This window comes from Simochromis diagramma, unplaced genomic scaffold, assembly GCF_900408965.1.
Source record: "Simochromis diagramma unplaced genomic scaffold, fSimDia1.1 OVJJ01000304.1, whole genome shotgun sequence".
Lineage (NCBI taxonomy): Eukaryota > Metazoa > Chordata > Actinopteri > Cichliformes > Cichlidae > Simochromis > Simochromis diagramma.
In genome coordinates, this window is record NW_024387030.1 from 14238414 (window position 1) to 14256441 (window position 18028).

At 42.7% G+C, this 18028-nt stretch overlaps 2 protein-coding genes across 3 annotated transcripts; one reads left to right on the forward strand and one right to left on the reverse strand.

Annotated features, from left to right (window-relative positions):
- Nucleotides 1-1189: 1189 nt before the first annotated feature.
- si:ch211-163l21.10 (basal body-orientation factor 1) lies at nucleotides 1190-10994 on the forward strand. The gene is made up of 11 exons (XM_040041901.1): nucleotides 1190-1579; nucleotides 1658-1910; nucleotides 3528-3593; nucleotides 5414-5494; nucleotides 5592-5672; nucleotides 6233-6309; nucleotides 8385-8529; nucleotides 9071-9561; nucleotides 9759-9863; nucleotides 10632-10703; nucleotides 10883-10994. Exons 1-11 carry the CDS (start codon nucleotides 1536-1538, stop codon nucleotides 10974-10976), a joined length of 1509 nt encoding a protein of 502 aa, XP_039897835.1. The 5' UTR covers nucleotides 1190-1535; the 3' UTR covers nucleotides 10977-10994.
- Nucleotides 10995-11420: 426 nt separating this feature from the next.
- Nucleotides 11421-17990, reverse strand: aldh6a1 (aldehyde dehydrogenase 6 family, member A1). Of its 2 annotated transcripts, XM_040041897.1 has the most exons (12): nucleotides 17830-17990; nucleotides 17310-17357; nucleotides 17148-17222; nucleotides 16715-16876; nucleotides 16200-16278; nucleotides 15134-15436; nucleotides 14755-14876; nucleotides 14230-14419; nucleotides 13564-13745; nucleotides 13290-13469; nucleotides 12276-12374; nucleotides 11421-12171 (listed from the first exon to the last, which is right to left on the reverse strand). In XM_040041897.1, the coding sequence occupies exons 1-12, from the start codon at nucleotides 17866-17868 to the stop codon at nucleotides 12067-12069; spliced, it is 1584 nt and encodes a 527-aa protein (XP_039897831.1). In that variant the 5' UTR covers nucleotides 17869-17990; the 3' UTR covers nucleotides 11421-12066. The 2 variants fall into 2 exon arrangements, with proteins under 2 accessions (XP_039897831.1, XP_039897833.1); XM_040041899.1 differs by lacking the exons at nucleotides 17148-17222; nucleotides 17310-17357; nucleotides 17830-17990 and having other exon boundaries at nucleotides 16200-16274; nucleotides 16715-16829.
- Between the last annotated feature and the right edge of the window lie 38 nt (nucleotides 17991-18028).

The following is an 18028-nucleotide window of genomic DNA, read 5'->3' on the forward strand; positions in this document are numbered from 1 at the left end:
CTCGGGCATCTAAGTACTTTGTTTTCATGGTCATCTCTTGTACATGTTGGCTCACCATCACGGCTTAAGCCATTTGAGCCAATGTTCATCTTATCTGCACCTTACTATCATAAAATGTAGCAATACACTTATAATAATCTATCTATCATACTATCAAACTAGGTCAGAAGTGACTGAATTTCAATTTTCTTGGAAAATACATGGCACAAAACTTGTCATTTCATTTGTCTATGTTTTCTTTTTTCTTTCTGTCTTTTCCTTTCTTTTCTCCTCCAGCAGCTGCTGGCAGTTTAATGGTGTGGGGGATATTTCCTTGGCTGCCCATGTCCATGCCTTGATGATCACAGTGTAACCATCTTCTGATGACTGCACCAGCAGGATAATATTTGTTCACCTATTTCTAACAAGGAATACTTAATAAAATTGCAGGTAAGTGCAAGATAAAGAAAATCACTAACAAGCCAACAATCTCCTTTGAATAGCAGTTAAAGATAGTGGAAAGATACTGAACATGAACTATCCCTTTCTGTAGCTGCTTCTAAATACACATCCTCTTCCACTTCTCTTGCCTACAGTTTGCCACAAGGTTGTGTTTTAAGCCCCAAAATCTTTCTAAGCAACAGCTCTCACATAGGTGCTTAGACTCCATTAAAAGTTGGAAGGCTCCCAACATCCTGGTTTGTAGCCCTGACAGATTTGTGTCTAAGGTAATGGAAACTCTAGCACCCCTTGCCACATTTGTTAAATCTTCTATCAGGAACTTTGGAATAACTTGTGACTCCAATTTCACATTGGACAATCAAATCTCTGGTTTGCTCTTGTTTTTATTACTTAAGAAATATTGCCAAGTTAAGTGCCACTGTATCAGGCTGTGAACTGGAAATTGTTATTCATGCATTCATTTTATTTTGTCTAAGCAAAACCTCCTTGGAACCACCCAAGGTTGTTTAGAACCCAGCTGCAGGATTTCTGACTCTTCTGAGTGTTGCTGACCCAGATGCACTGGCTCCCCATTATGTTCACGGTCCATCTTAAGATTTGGCCTTTGACTTTTAGAGCTGTGCATAGACAAGCACCATCATACATTGGAGATTACATGCACATGTCCCAAGTAGGTCCCTGAAGTTATGTGACTATAGTGTCTGCTGGTTGTTCATCATAAAAGGCTGAAAACTACGGATACAGCGCTTTGTTAACAGTGCCACCTCCACCCCAGACTCAGGAACGCTTTCCCTGTGGGCGGGAGATCTGTGGACTCGGTTCTCTTAAAGAAAAAAAACTAAACAGCTGTTACTATTGAATAAAAAACAACGGAATTGCTGGAGACGGCTAGCACAACCATTGTAACGAGCTATTTGTTGCATATCAATAAAGTTTATACAAAAAAAAGTCTACCTCGTGTCCTTGGCAACAACCTTTGACCCAAACATTCCCAGCAGGTTACTGGAGCTACTCATCTTTCAGTGTTGTTATTTGCCCTCAGCTTTTCCTCTTTGTTCTAGCACTCGGTTGTTGTAGCAGTAATTGTAGCAGCGATGCCGACGAATAAAGCCTCCAACCCTAAAAAGGCCAAAGGCGGGTAAGTGTGCGTTTTGTTGTTGTTAGCCGAGCTGAAGTACAAACGGAAACTTGAACTCCTCTTTGGGTTTTGTTTCAGGAAAGAAAAGAAGGAAGGCAAACGGGACTCGAAAACGGACAAAGAGTCGGACGTGGAGAAGGCCAAGGCCAACGCCGTCCTGTGGGAGCTGAGGTTAAAGGCCACCGAGCAGTCCCTGAGGGACTACACCGAGTCTTGTCAGAAGGTGGCACGCGCAAACGAGCATCTCACCAATCAGCTGTACCACGCGGAGAAAGACGCGATCCATATAGCAGGCCACTGGGAGAGACAGCTGGCAGCTAAAGAGGAAAAGGTCCCGCAATAACTCAACTGAACATTTTAAAGCAGTGCCAACCGAAAGTACAATAAAAGCTAATACAAAATTGTCAAACTTTCATATGTTAGGTGTAAATCAGGGGTGTCAAACATAAGGCTGGAGGGCCAGAATCGGCCCAACAAAGACTCCAATCTGGCCCTCTATGACTTTGGAAAGGAGGGCATAAATGTAGGATTTTTCTACTGATATAGACTTCAGACCAAAGATGAAGCCAAAATTGATCAAGTCATAGATAAACAATCAAATGATGGAAAAGTTTCTGTTTTTTCACTATTTACTACAAAAATGTATGCTTTATATCCACAGTGGGAAAAATGAATAAGAAATTTAAAGTGAATTAAGAAAACCTTTATGTTTTATAATTACAGACAGTTTAGGCAATGTGCTACCAGAACGTTTTGAGTAATATTACACATTAATTTCTTATAATTTAAACCAACATTTAAATTATCAGTTGTGCTGACAGATTTCTGTCATTTACTACTGTAGCATTTCTTTATATGTAGAAAACTGAGACTTACTGCTGAAATTGCACTTCTTTTCTTTTATGAAGATATCTCAAGGATTAAATGTGTACTTAAAGTTCTTTCCACCAACAGAAAGGGGAGATTTACTGGACTGGCCCATTTAAGATCAAAGTTGGTAGATTAGGATAATTTCTACTTTCTATATACAACACCATAAAAAACAAAAATAATTTATTGAATAAAGAACAAAAATACTGCTGACCTGGCCTATAATGACACCAACCTCTCTCCCAAAAACCTTGGTAGTCCTAACGAGGATCACCCTGTACAATCGCCAGTACCTAGTGTCCTAATTCCTAGTTCCCATCTTAGCACCCCCATTTTATCATTATTTCTATTTGTATTTCATTAATTACCTCTCCTTTTCAGCATTCTTATTGCTATCAAGAAGTAGTAGAAATTGTAGCAGCAGTAGTGATGGTGGGAGTGGTGTTATTACTAATGTTATTACTAATTATATTATTATAATTGTTGTTGTTGTGATTTTTTGATATCACATATATTCACATATGGAAAAACATCAGTAATTTCCACATTTTTCTCAAAATTGATTTTTGACTTTATTTTTTAATATGGCCTGTATTTATATAGCGCCTTACTAGTCCCTAAGGACCCCAAAGCGCTTTACATATCCATTCACACACTGGTGATGGCAGCTACATTGTAGCCACAGCCACCCTGGGGCGCACTGACAGAGGTGAGGCTGCCGGACACTGGCGCCACCGGGCCCTCTGACCACCACCAGTAGGCAACGGGTGAAGTGTCTTGCCCAAGGACACAACGACCGAGACTGTCCGAGCCGGGGCTCGAACCAGCAACCTTCCGATTACAAGGCGAACTCCCAACTCTTGAGCCACGATCGCCCCTCGATATGATCAACAATATTTTTTCTTTCTTAATGTGGCCCTAATATTCCGTCGTAATCTTTCACAGTAAAACACTCTCTGTTTAAAAAAGCTCAAAGTGTGCAGTGTGTGGCTCATGAATATGTAAAATTAGGTTGACAGCCCTCATGTAAGTGATCAATGTGGTGTTTTCTTGGATGATTTAAACTGTCACTTTACAGATTTGTGTGCTGGAGAAGGCCTTACAAACTCAGCAGGCACTTGCCCGAGAAGAGAAGGACAAATTGGTGAGTTCATATAAAACTCAGCCACACTAAAAGAAAGACAGGCACCTTCACATCTGGTCCACGAAACATGCTCCACATGCCTAGTATGTACATGGCAGAAAACTCCAGTAGAGCTTGTGATTTACTGTACTCGTGTTAAACCTGTAGCATCACAAAAATGTGCTGCGCTGTGTCTCAACAGCTGTCTTGTGTGCAATTATGTGGATATTTATTATGTAAGAAAACAACCAAACAAAGTGACCATAAAGCAAAAAACAAACCCCACACATTCCAAGTTACATGGTCCAATGTTATTTAAATCCACGTCAGTGGCTACAGGGGGGAAAAGCATAATTTAAAAGTGCTTGGTTGGAGAAAAGCAGTCTCGTTGCTGGTCTTGATGTGTTAACCATACCTCACATATCACACATATCCTTACGCTAAAATGCAATTTCAAGTTATATAACATGCCCTAAAGGAACTTTTGACTCTTCCATCCCTGCACTCAGCTTCTTATAATTAAAATAAAGAAATTTTGCATTGCTTGCTTGACAAGTGGAGACAAAAAAAATGTACAGAAAGCCTTTTGCTAGCAGCTGTTTTCCATCCTCCAGCTCTTTTTACATGATGGATGAAAAAAGAAGCCTGGTTTGGACCAACTTAAAACAAGCCTGTTACATAAATGTATGGACCTCTCACATACGACAGGTCAGTGGAAAATTCTGTGGCTAACTCCAGAGATGTGACCCAAAACATGCTGTTTACAGCCCTTTTCTTACTGTAAGGTCACATGAGCTGAATGCTTAATCCTTCCTGGAAGACATCGAGTTGGCCTAGGATGCAGCGTTGGCATATAGGGCCTATTTTTGCCACCCTCTCTTGGCTTTCAGTGAAATGTAGAATTCATTTTAAAATGTTTTTTTTTCGTGGACTCTACATGGTCTGGCTTATACTACAGGCCTGCAGCCTCTTTAATTATGTTATCAGTGTTTTTTAACTGTTCTTAAAACCAAGAGGTGACCACGTTTTTGATGTTTTAGCAACCAAACTGTGGAACAGCCTTTCCCCTTCCATCAGGTTGGCTGATTCAGTAGTTTTTGCTAAAAGCTCATTTTTCTAGGTTATTGTTTCCATAAACATTCATTCCATAGCTTCCATGTCAGTATGACTGCTTATCTCTGTGTAATGCATGTTTTGATGACTATCCAAACTATTCCAATAGTGATAAGCTGTGTTTTAAAACAGTTATTTTTATAACTGTCCTGCATATGTTCAATTTGCAGCATCAGGAAAAGACATATGTAGGCTATACTAATCGCTGTGAACTTTAAACTGAAAGGTATTTTTGGAAGGCTTGACCACTTGATAGATCCCACACAGTGAAAATTGCAGATGACGCAAACCAGCTTGTGTAAATACTGTCGAGTGGCTCTCTGAAGTCGACGAATGCGAACGGAGTTATCTGCAGAATAACGATTAGGCCTAACGTTGTAATCAGATGGTTGATAGCCTCTCATTTACTCGTCATGTACATGTTTGTGGGTGCGTGTTTTTCTAGTTTCTCATGACTTTGGTCATTTTGTCACATTTTGCTCAGACTGGCTTCTCCACAGTAGCATCTTGAGGTATTTAGCACGAGTGATCTGTGCTGAAGTCAGTTTGCAAAAGAGCATTGGCCATTTGAAGTCCATGATGAAATCTTCCTAAGTATTACAAGCTGCACTTGTGGGACGTTTGCACCAGACCCAGTCTAAGTGGATTTATGTGTACAGTTGAGACATGGCATTTAATACCCAGGATTCTGTTTTTGTGTCTGTGTGTGTGTTTGTCTAATTCAAAAGGTCAGTGAGCTTAACATGATCCAGGAAGAAATGAGGAAGATGAAAGACATAGAAGTCCAAAGGGAGCAGGATATCGTTCACGTGAGGACACACACAAAAAAAACACACACACAAAAAACACTTATTACATGTAAGGATATTAAAATGTGACTAGTAACCATGTTTTTTCATATTCCAGATGAAACAAAGTAGCGATGATGCTTACAAGAAGCTAATGCAACACCTAAGAGAGAAGGAGGCTCAGTTCTTAAAAGAAATGGTAGGAAGTCAGGAATATAATCCAAAAATTCTCCCCCGGGTTTGGAACTACACTCACTGGTCAATTTTGTTAGCTATGTCTTGCTAGGACCAGCTTGGACCCCCTTTTGGCTTTAGAAATGTCTTCATTCTTCACGGCATAGATTTAACAAGGTGCTGACATGACAGCAACACAGTTTCTGCAGATCTGTGATGTGAATCTTCCGTTCCACCTTGTCCCAAAAGTGCTCTTCCTATCGGCTTAAAGCAGTCTGGCCATTCTTCTCTCATGTCTGGTATCAACAAGACATTTTCTCCAACAGAACCGCTGCTCACTGCAAATTCTCTCGTTTTTTGGCTGCTGTCTGTAAACTCTAGAGTGAAAAATCCTGAGCAGAGCAGCAATTTCTGAAACACTCAGAACCATTTGGTACCAAATGGTCAAAGTCACTTGAATGACCTTTTTCCCATCTGATGCTCGGTTTGACCAGGTACAAATGTCTAAGTGCAAAAGATGTTGGTGAAAAAGAAGCTTTAATATTGAAAGGTGAAAGAGTGAAAAAGCTGTAAATTTCCCTTCAGGAACGCTTGGAGAAAGAAACAAAGGCACGTAGTCAAACAATGGCCAAGATGGCGGAGGACCACCGTGAAGCCATTGTGTGAGTCCTTTGTTTGTTTGTTTGTTTGTTTTGCTGTCACTTTACAGTCTAATTTTGCTCTATAAATTGCACTGTCATGCAAAGTGCAAAGAAAAAATAATTTACTCATATGAGTGATTATGTATAAAAATAGATTTCGCTAGAACTGATGTTATTTTTTGACCACGCCGGCTCGTCATGTTCCAAGGAACACATCCTCAGCCATGCTGCAGGGAGGAAAAAGTAAAGTGTGTGTGTGGAAGACCATAGTTTATTACTTTTGAGGCCATAAGATGTGCACTGCCTCTGCTGTGTTTAGTTATTTTTTACAGCTCATAAAACATTTACATTGATACTGGTGTGGTCCTGTCGGTTTGATCTTAGTGTCGGTAATTGATTTAATTTTGGACACATGTGGGTGATCTTAAAAAGTCAAGTGCAGTCATTCAGTTAATTCACTTTACGAGGCTTACAAAAGAAAATGTGCGCCCTATGTCCTTATTATATTATTGTAATATGCACTACTTAATAACTTTGAAATATGCAGTCATGGTAAAAATAATATTTTCTTTGAATTACATTCAAGTTTTGTGTATCAGGACATCAACAGATGACATATTCGTCAAGGACATCCTTTAATGAACGAAAACTAAGCCAGAACAAAGAAGCAGTGTGTGAAAAACTAAGTACATCCACACCACCTTTATTGTCTGTTTAAAATACACTGAGTTGAAGTATAATGAAATGTGCTGTATGAATAAAATTGCCATCGTCATTTAGCAGAAATAACGTTACTGTGTGACCGTGTGCCTCTTATATCATTGTGGAGGAATTCTGCCCCACTTTTCTTTACAGTTTTGCTTCAGTTTATTGAGGTTTGCAGCAATTATTCATGCGCAGCTTAAGATCATTTCACTCGGGTTAAAGGTGGCGCTTTGACCAGGTCATTGTTAGTCTTTTTCTTTTTTTTGGCCATTCTGTTGTAGATTTGATGCTGTGCTCGGGATCATTGTCCTGACCACTGGCATGACCGAGTCAAGCCTTAGCTATCAGACAGATGGCCTCTCATTTTGATTCTAGAATACTTTGGTGTACAGAGGAGTTCGTGGTCGACTCAATGACTGCGAGGTGCCCAGGTTCTGTAAAACAAGCCCAAACCATCACTCCTCCACCACCATGCTTTGCAGTCGGTTTGAGGTATTTGTGCTGATATCTTGTGTTTGCTTGTCATGAAGTGTGGCACTATAAATTATGGGCAACAACTCAATTTTGGTCTCGTTTCTCCAAAGGATATTGTTCTAGAGGTTTTGTGGTTTGTCTAAGATGCATCTTTGCAAACCGAAGTCATACTGACATGTCTTGTTTTAGAAAGACGAGGCAAAGATGCAATACTTTGTTTGTTTGTTTGTTTTTTGTACTGTAGTTACATGCTAACTGGGGCCTTAGTAGTCTTTTTTTAATTTCTCTTAGCTGGAACATCTACTTTTGCAAAGATTGGCAACTTCCTTGAGTGTTTTCCACTTGTGAACAATCCTTCACTGTAGAAGGACTTCAGATTGTTTAAAATGACCTAATAACCGTTCCCAGATTCTCTGAGATCATTGCTGATATTTTTCCTAATTGGAATTGTGTCTACACACATCTGAATGCACCAGATGAACAAACTGCCAAAACCTTTGCTTCTGTGAACATGGTCACATTTCATATCATTTGAGTAGCAGCATCTGACTGATAGTTGCTCTCATGATCTCTGTGTAACTAGTACTTAGTTTTCCCCATACACTGCTTCATCAGCCGAGTTGTTCTTGACTCAGTATAATATGCCATGTTTTATAGATCATCTGAGGTTGTGTTTATCTAATTTTAAGTGCTCATAAAGACTAAACACTGATGCACAAAACCTTAGAACTGACAGGGTTTATACTTTTATTTTCATTTTTTGGACTGTATTTCACAAATAAATAAATGAATATTTCTTTTTGCAGCAGGCTAGGAATTGACTGCAAATACTGCTGAACACAATATCAAGACTGGTGCGTGTTCACAACTGTTGATTCATTTTTCAGTGTCTCTCTTTTATGCTGTGAACTGTTTAGGCGATTGAAAGATGCTTTGCACTCTGTGATCAAGGAGCGCGATTGCCTCACTGACAAGCTGAAATATCACATAAAGGAGGCAGAGGATCTGCAGAAGTTAGCAAAGTTACTGACTGAGGAAAACACCTCACTGGCATTGGACAAGGTATGTTTAAACCAAAGGACAGCAAACACCAGAGTAGCTATTAGGCACCAGCAGTCCCTGGACAGAGGCCATTCATCTCCATAAAGACATTTTAAATCACTTTCAGTTATGAAACACTTGTCAGATCTGTGCAGAATATATTTCAGGTGGTTTTTCCCTTGTGTTGTTTACTTGTGCTGATCCTATGTATTTTGCTTGTGGTCCCACTCCCACCCCCCTCATCTTCTGACTACTATCCAGCCTCTCAGCGGTCAGTGGTTGTGGTGAGTTTCCACTGGTGTCTGGGTTCAAATAAAGTAGCTTATCCTTGGCCGTTTTCTGGCTGTGATTCTTAAACATAAATAAATGCTGGGCACATTAATCTTACCTCTGATGATGACAGCTAATCAGTAGAGTAAACCTGGCTTACTGAAACTTTGACCACTCACTGAGCAGAACAGGCTGGAACACAAGTCAATATCTGTTCCTAGTTCTACACTGGAATAAAAGTGAGAGGATTTTCTAAAATTAACTCTGTGTTATCCGTTTCCTGCTCACCTAGAGCATGCTGGAGTTGACGGTAAAGGACAACGCAGCACAGATGGGGACTCAAAAACAGAAGCTAACTGAACTGAGGGCCGAGGTGGCTTCCCTGGAGGAGGCCCTGCAGCTCAAAGCCGTGGAGATTGAGCAGCAGGAGAAGAAGGAGAAGGCGAACCTGGTCACCATCCAGGCCAGCCAGGTGGAGCTGGACAAGTTGCAGAAAGTGCTCGCGATGCGAGAAAAGGAAATGAAGCATGTGAAGCAACTGGCGAGCACCATTGTAGCAAAGCGCCAAGAGCTGGAGGAGTTCTTCCATGAAGCACTGGGTCATGTGAGGAAGGAGATCATGGACAGCAGGCTCCAATACAGACAGGAGGCACTGCAGAGTTATCGTAGGAGGTTTAGAGAAGCCACAGCAGGAAAGATAAAGTTCCCACCCATCCGCACCTTCCATAAAACTGCCCACAGTACCAACTCTGTCTATTCAGACATGGAGGCGGCTGCGACATGGTAGGTGTCCTGCCCTTCTCATCATTTCCATACGCTGTGTGTATCTTCCTGATATTTTTAATTCCTTATGTTTACTAGTGCTGATTCCCAGCTTGTTCAGTGGTCAGCAAACATCTTTGTGGTTCATATTCATTAAGTAAAGGGATTTACACAACAAAAGTGACACTGAAATGTGATTTCATCTGCTTGTCTTGAAGGACGGATCAACCGGGGAGCGAAGTTGAAATCTCTGATCTCACTTGGGAGCAAAAGGAACAAGTGCTCCGGCTTCTCTTTGCTAAAATGAATGGATGCAGAGAAAGGTAATAAAACGCTGCAATTATTTGTTTATGTTTGACTTAGCAGAAGTCGTGCTGGACGCTTTGTTCGCTCATTGACTTCATCCCGATTTTAATACATTCGAATCCTTTTGTAATCCCCCAGAATGAACTGACACTGCTGCGGCAATTAACTCTGAAGAACAAAGTGCAGGGACACTGTGCAGAGGTTCAGTCACAGCTTCTGATGACTCCTCCCTCTTTTTAATGTTTTAAACAGCCATTTTCTCAGCAGAAGAGGATACCATAAAACATCAGTTAGGCTTCAAGCAATTTTCTTTTCCATGCAGCTGCTTAAAAAGAATGAAGAAAGAGTCTGGGCACAATAGTAAAAATAGGCCCAGGCCGCAGAGTCGTGTGCTTGGAAACAAACATCTGGTCACGTCGATTTGCTTTCACCCTATTGGCCTCTCTTCACGTGCACTCGCAGCTTATTTTGTTCTTTGAACACTTGTGGTCAGAGAGCAGCTGGTAACATGATTTTCAGGAAGGAGTGTTCAGGAGAGCTGGATGTATAGGGGCAAGGCAGGCATGAGGAGAAGTATATTCAGGTTAACCTCGGTCTGGCAGAATAACACAGAACATTTGGCAGCTGAAGTTTGCAGCATGCAAATCCATGTGTGTTGTGCTGACCCGGAGTAACCCCTTCGCTAGACAGGCTGGAGGCCTCAGTGAAAAGACACCACTGTGCTAAAACATGACTTTTCACTGTGAGGTTCTGTATTTAACCGCAACTCCGCATCTTCCTGACAGCCAAGTCAGCCGACAGGTGGCTCTGCCGGCCTCCACTGAGAAGAGGAGCTTCACGGAGAGCGATGTAGCCGGGTAAGACGCTGAAGGAATGCACAAGAATAAAAACTGTGCCTCATCCTTGCAATTAAGAAGCCCTTTAAGATTTATTGGTCCCCACATTCCATGTTTAGCCAAAAAAGCAGCGGCTGTGAGAACATGAGTGCCTACATGTGATTTATCAACACAGTGGCATGATGATGACTTTCTTCCAGAATTAGAGAGGAGCTGTCCCCGGCGACCATGAGCACCCCGGCGCCATCAGAGTCCACGCTGCCAGCCGCCCAGCCAGATACACACATCACGTGACCTCCGAGTGGCCTCTGTGTCTCATATTAAACTGTGCTTGCGTGTTTCCTCAAGAGTGTTAACACAACTAGAATATAGGATGTTTGTTTGTGCTTGTTCAAAATATCTTACCGTGCACGCATGTGCGGTGTGGCATGTGAGTGCTTTTGCACGTTCTGTCTGTTGTACCTCAGTTTAAAAAAAACAAAACAAGAAAGAAAATCTATTTGTGACTACAGAGTGCTGATAAGAACATATGCACCAGGTGACATGAGGATTTCAGTTTGCCCACACACCTCATTACCTCCACTTACATCCTTTCTTTGCATATTTGCACCTTCCAGCAAGGATGTGACAAGCAGTTGGAACAGAAGTAGCATCTTATAAGCTGAATAGCCGGGTCACCTGTACAAATGACCCCCCACCCACACGTGTGGTAAGTGGAAAGAGCAGGGGAAGATGTGCAGCAAATGGCTCAGGGCTGTTTCAAACCCAGGCCTGTAAAATTTACAGCTTATCGGTCAGTTGCTCAATCCGGTGAGCTATAGTGTTGCCTGTGTATTAATAGATTTGATATAAAGTGTCAGCACATTGACTCTCCTCTTATCTGATAAGTCATATACGCAATACTAGAACGTAAGCTTGATGAGTATCAGCACAGTGCAGGTGCAGCATTTGCACATTAAGACACTTGATGAATGGATAAACATGAGGCACGTTTACAGGAAGATGCCTCATTGTGGCAGAGGAGAAAAGGGGGTCATGGGAGGAGAGGTGTAAGATAGCATAATCAAAGGCAACCGGTGTGACTCCAGGCAGATTTCTGTGAAACACAAACACAGCAAATGTATAAGAGTTTCAGCAGGTGCTGTATTTCTGGAAATGACATTGACCCAATAATGTTACAGAACTTTTGGATTGCCTTAGTGTTGTCCCCTCACACAATAGCCACATATACATATCTAATATAAAGTCTTTTAATCTGGGGATTATTTATTTATAACTTGTATTTATGAGCTATTCACAGGTGACATATGAATCTGCTTTTGCAAGTGGAGCGTTTGACGTCTCCTGGTTTACAAGAGTAATCAGCAGCGACTGGATGGAGCATTTAGCGTCCCATGGTAGGCATGGTAACGGCAGGACTTTTTAAGGTGGCATCTTCAGCTTTCCATTGTGCGGTGACGGTTTTGATCTGTGTGTAGAACTGGATGCCCTGAAGAGCAAAAATAAAAGCGTTTACATCACATTAAGACAGCTGCTGTGTTTTTACTCTCACAGGCCCAACGACAGGATCCGTTCGTTTTAGTTGCCACTCACTTGCTTTCCGTAGAAGTTCGTGTCCCCTCTGAAGGATCCCCTCGATCCAGTGAAGGAGAACATTGGCAGCGGCACCGGGATTGGAACATTGACTCCCACCTGCAGAAAACAAGCATTGTCCCTTTCATTTCCATAAGTGTAAGGTTTGTAAAACAATTCCCTCAGGTCCTAAATTGCTAGGGACAAGCGAGACGCAGCTGATGAGAGATGCGGTACGTGCGTGCTGTTTACAAAGCAAGCTTACACGATCGCACAAAACAGAGATAAACCTGTGGCTTTTATTTGATGTGTGAAAACAAAGCGTGCTCTTACGAAAAAGGGAGGAAAACAAAAAATATATAAAAATAAAGTTTTGTTGCGAAAACACCAAGAGGCACGGCATGGTTGGTTTAGTGTGTTTTAAACAACGGGAATAGGTTTGCATACTTGGGCCTTTTGGCAAAGGTGCATGGGAGAAAAGAAAAAACCCCAACAAAAAACAGAAAAGTAGATGTTTGTTGCATGGAGGTTTGGAGACGAGTACGGCACATGGCCTGCACAACATTCCCCGACATGTGAACAGCAAACACAGGGCATAACTAGGCTCCACAGGCAAACAAACAGGATGGCCATGTTTTTACTTAACTGTTAAATACGCACCTAGAAATCCCTTTTGAGATTTAATTTTAACAATTCTCACCACCAACTCCCCTCTTCCCCTGAATACTACCTGGAAAAGTTTCTATGCATCCCTATTTTTATTTAACAGAAGCATATTTGCTGTTGCTATTTGCGACTTTCTTGGGTGTGGATGTGGAGGGGAAAAAAGGGGTTGCTTAAGGTGTGCATTTTGGGTAGGGAGCAAATAAGGGTATGCTCAACATGGAAAATAATTGTTTTTATTTAATGTGTGAAGGCTTTCAAACAAATATGATGTTCTCTCCGCTTGAGATGGTGCATAGAAACGACAGAGCGGCGTGAATGTCTCCTTTCTCCCTTGAACGAGCTGCACATTTGGACGCAGCGGCCACTCACCTGGCCCACATCCACCTCGTGAGTATATTTGCGTGCGGTGGCACCGTTTGTGGTGAAGATGGCTGTACCGTTGCCATAGGGGTTCTTGTTAACCAAACTGATGGCGTTGTCCAGGGAGTCTGCCTCCAGAACGACCAGCACGGGCCCAAAGATCTCCTCGGTGTAGCACTTCATCTGAGGCTGAAAGAGCGCACAACGGAGCACTTTCACCGACTGCAGACATCTTTGTAATATCACTCACGTGCAAGTACTTTTAACACATGAAGCCTCATACTGTGACGTTGCCGAGGATGGTAGGTCCCACAAAGTTGCCGTTCTCGTAACCTTTGACTTTAATATTTCGGCCATCCAGTAGCAGCTTTGCTCCCTCCTCCACGCCGCTCTGGATCAGACTGCAGACTCTGTTCCTGGCTTGGGGAGAGATCAGAGGCCCCAGATCTGCACCAGGCTGGTCTCCTAGCAGGGCCCCAAAAAACAAACAGCTATAAGGTTACACGTTCTGTCACTTGACTGATGCGAACAAACTATGGGCACTGACATTTCGTTGGCCACAAAAGCCAGGACAAGGGGCACTTTGAGGCACTCCCTCTAAAATGGATTCTTGCGGGTTTCCTGTGTATTGTACAAATTAAACTTCATATCGCTGTAAACACACAGACTCATTCGCCATTTTACTTCACATCAACTGCTTTTCTCATAGGATTTGATCCTCTAGACCGCCATTTAGGCCCGAGCCGCAGATCTGGCCACAAATTTGCAGCATGGCTGACTCAACAAGCCCAGCTGACTCCCAATGTGAAGTTACAACAGGCCATAAGGCGAGAGGTGAGGTTAGGGCGGTGTGGGTGGCCCCGAGATGAATAAAACCAAAAAGGACCTTGGGGGAAAACGCGCTCAGGAGAACAGGAGAGGCCGAGGTGAAGGCGATGGGGCGTGGTACCTGCATCCACGCGCAGAGCTTTGGCACGTTCCACCAGCTCCGGCAGCCAGCTACGCGCCTCGCCCACCAGTATGGCTGTAGACAGAGCCATGCAGCGTTGTCCCGCTGCCCCGAACGCCGCGCCCACAAGCTGGTTCAGAGTGTTCTCCTTGTTGGCATCAGGCATCACCACACCATGGTTCTTGGCTCCCTACAGTACACAAGAAGTGGTTAGCCCTTTGCCGTTTGATCTCCACATTACAGCAACTGGTTAGTCACAAGCAGGGACATAAAAATCAGGGAATTAGATTAGAAACAAACGACCTACAAATTTCACATTGTAAACTTGGTCCACATTTCAGTCCACGTGAGGCAATGGAACATTTCCAGTTCGCAATCTGGGCCTTTTTAAATGTGATGCACAGCTGCACCATGCACATGCACTCCTCAGTACCATTGGGCGACACAAACACTTGAAACTGTTGGCCAATGCTGCCACCTTCTGGATGTTTAAAGCACATGTCAGACATTAAAACTGTTGCTCACCATGTTGGACTGCACCCTTTTGCCATTTTTAGAGCCCCTCTCATAAATATACTCCCCTGCTTGATTTGAGCCAACAAAGCTGATTGCCTTGATGGCCGGATGGTCACAGATGAAGTTCACAGCTGTAAGAGGAAGACAGTTACAGAGATGACTTAAGTAATGGCAGGTGATTACGGTTTATGATTTAGAGCAAATGTAGACATCTTCATTGTTACACACATTGTTTTTCTGCCAAGATAACTACATTTTCTATCTGAATGATGGATTTAAAAAAAAAAAAAAAAAAAAAAGGATTTATTGGCGGTAATTTGAGGCTTTAAGCTTATTTGTCGAACATCTTTACATCTTACTGTAACATTACACAGCCACCAGCTCTTACCGTCGTGTTGGCCGTGGATGATGTTGAGCGTTCCATCTGGAGCGCCAGCATCCTGCAGCATCTTAGCCAGCAGCATGGCGCATGTGGGCACACGCTCCGAGGGCTTCAGCAGGTACGTGTTGCCACATACCATGCCCATAGGGAACATCCACAGGGGGATCATGGCCGGGAAGTTGAAGGGGGCAATGCCGGCACACACCCCAAGGGGAAGGCGATAGGTGTAAGTGTCCATGTCTTTGGAGATGGAGGGCAGGGTTTCCCCGAGCATCAGGGAGGTGATGCTGCAGGTGTGTTCTACCACCTCTGCACAGAAAGAAGTATGAACCATAGTATGGTCAGGTTTAGCAATTAAAGGATGACTGGCATCTTTTCATTTCACGAGATTTTGTCCTCATGTTCAACACCCCTGGCAGTAGTTGGTTATTTATGTGCACAGGCACGACATTTAAACAAAAGCATGTGTGTGTCAGCTGCTACACCAGGATAAAGTTAGCAAAGGTAGATATCGTGATCTGCATTTTATTAAAATGATGATTCAAGTATGATGTAAACATGAAATATTTTTATTATAATGACAACTCCAGCTGTCACAGATACATTATTTTTTATTCTAAGCCAATTTATACAACTACGTCAATAAAAAAACCAAACTTTTTTTTTTTAATGAACCGGGCATATGAAGATGATCTAAAACATCATCTCCATGAAAGAAATAACAGACATAACAAACCACATCAAATCACTGAATTTGAACTAATAATTTTTTCAGGAGCAACTTTGTTAGTTCACATATTACTAAAAACTCATCTCCTTACTGTCCCAGGCCAATTGTTGCATGTTATTTACTATCATAGAAAGGCCTAAAAATATCAAAATTTAATCTTCCACAGAATCAGTCATGAAATAAACCCCCCTCTGTCCCGCTTGTCCCATATACAAGATGAAACAGATTAACAGATTCCTGTAAATGAGTTAAGAGCCTACACAAAATGCAAATATTTAACCACTTGTTGCTCAATGACAAAAAGGACATCTGTGTGCATGTGTGTGTGTCAGACACACTTACGCAATCCTCTGAACACATCTCCCTCTGCATCTGCAAGGGTCTTCCCCTGCTCCACTGTGATGGCCTTGGCAAGTTCTTTCTGAAACGCATGAGGACGCTTGCATGAATTCTCTGTATCAGCTATATAGCCTAAAGTCAAGTTTCACTCAAACAAGAGCTCTGAACTACTGTGGACGGACTAACATGCTGTCTGTCCATCTGTTCATTCATCCATCCAATCCCACGGCTGGAGTGGGGCTGGATACGAGCTGTCATATGGTGAGAGGTGGGGTGCACTCTGAACAAGTCACTAGCCTATTGCAGGGCTAACGCAGAGACATAGCCAGTCTAAAATCTCCAGTTAACCTAACACGCATGTCTTTGAACTTTGGGAGGAAGCCAGAGTACCCAGAGAGAAGAGGGAGACCCAAGAACCTCTCTCTGTGAGGCAACAGTGAGTCCACGCTCTTGTTTGATTCATTAATTAAACAAGGCTGAATGTGTTTTTACTTTCAGAGCACCTTACGGTGACTTACAATATTGTCCTTGATAAGCTGCTGATAGCGCAGAAAAACCTGCTGTCGAGCCAAGATGGAGGTCTCAGACCAGGAGCCAAAGGCTCTGGAGCATGAGTCTACAGCAGCCAGCATCTCCTCCTGGGTGGCTTTGGGCACGCGGGTGATCACCTCATTGGTAGCCTGTGAAAGTGGAAAAAAGTCATGATCGCTAAGCTGGATTTTTTTTTAAACACTAAAAATAAGTGCTAATTTATACTGTGACTCTGCTCATTCAATAATGCCAAATCTGAATCTAAATGTTGACGTGGGATGCCCATCTACACAAACCAGTCTGGACCAGTATGTCCAGGTTAAGCAACTCCATACTGTACAAGCACAGTGTGGTGAGGCATCAGTATACATTCACCTCAACTAATAATGGATGTTGCCAAGAAATACTAGAAGTACTTACAGGATTGTGAATATCCAGCCATTCCGAGGACTTGGATTCAACAAACTTCCCATCAATAAACAGTTTGGTGGTGGGCTGTGAGGAACGATATCAGCATTTACTCGTAGGGTCGATTATCTCTGAAATGTATTACCAGATTAACAGTTAGTCATAAGCACTCACCACAGAGGAGGAGGAGGAGCAGCACAGTCGGCCGACTCTAAATGGAACCTGTGAAAGCGGCACAGCAGGAGTCAAATCGCTAAAAGTAGCAAAAACTGCAGTATTTATCCATCCTAGAAGTACAATGTGCTGTTTCATTTGCACATTTTGTCAACCAGCTGCAGCCTGTTGGCCGATTAGATTAATGTGCAACTACTGAGTGTGGAGTTGTGAAAATGGGGACAAAGTCAAGCTGAGTTAAGCGGACTGAGAGAAGGAATGCGGTCCAGGCTGCAGGTGCACGGGTAGACTTCTTTGCGCTTAAATGCACCTGCAGCTGAACACGAGTAGAAAAACTTTCTCCATGTTATAAATCAGCTCTTGAAGGCATAAAATTATTATTATTACTTTTAATCCTCTTAAGATTTTTGAACTGAGGAAAAACGTTATTCCTCCTCTGTAAAGGAATGCACGGACATAACTTCTGCAGGACACTGTGTCAACAATCAGAGCTGACCACACGCTGCCACTTGCACTTTACCTTGGTCCTGAACGCTGATCTCAGAGCTGTTGACGCCATTCTGGGATATCATGTGCTACGCCGAACTGATTTGACCCACTGTGCAGGCAGGTAGCGCGGTGGCCAGCAGAAGACAGCATTCAGCTTTCTACCCCACAGATGTGAATCACCTGTGGGCGGGCTCTGGGGAAATTGAGGCTTCCTATAGGCTCCAAATTCG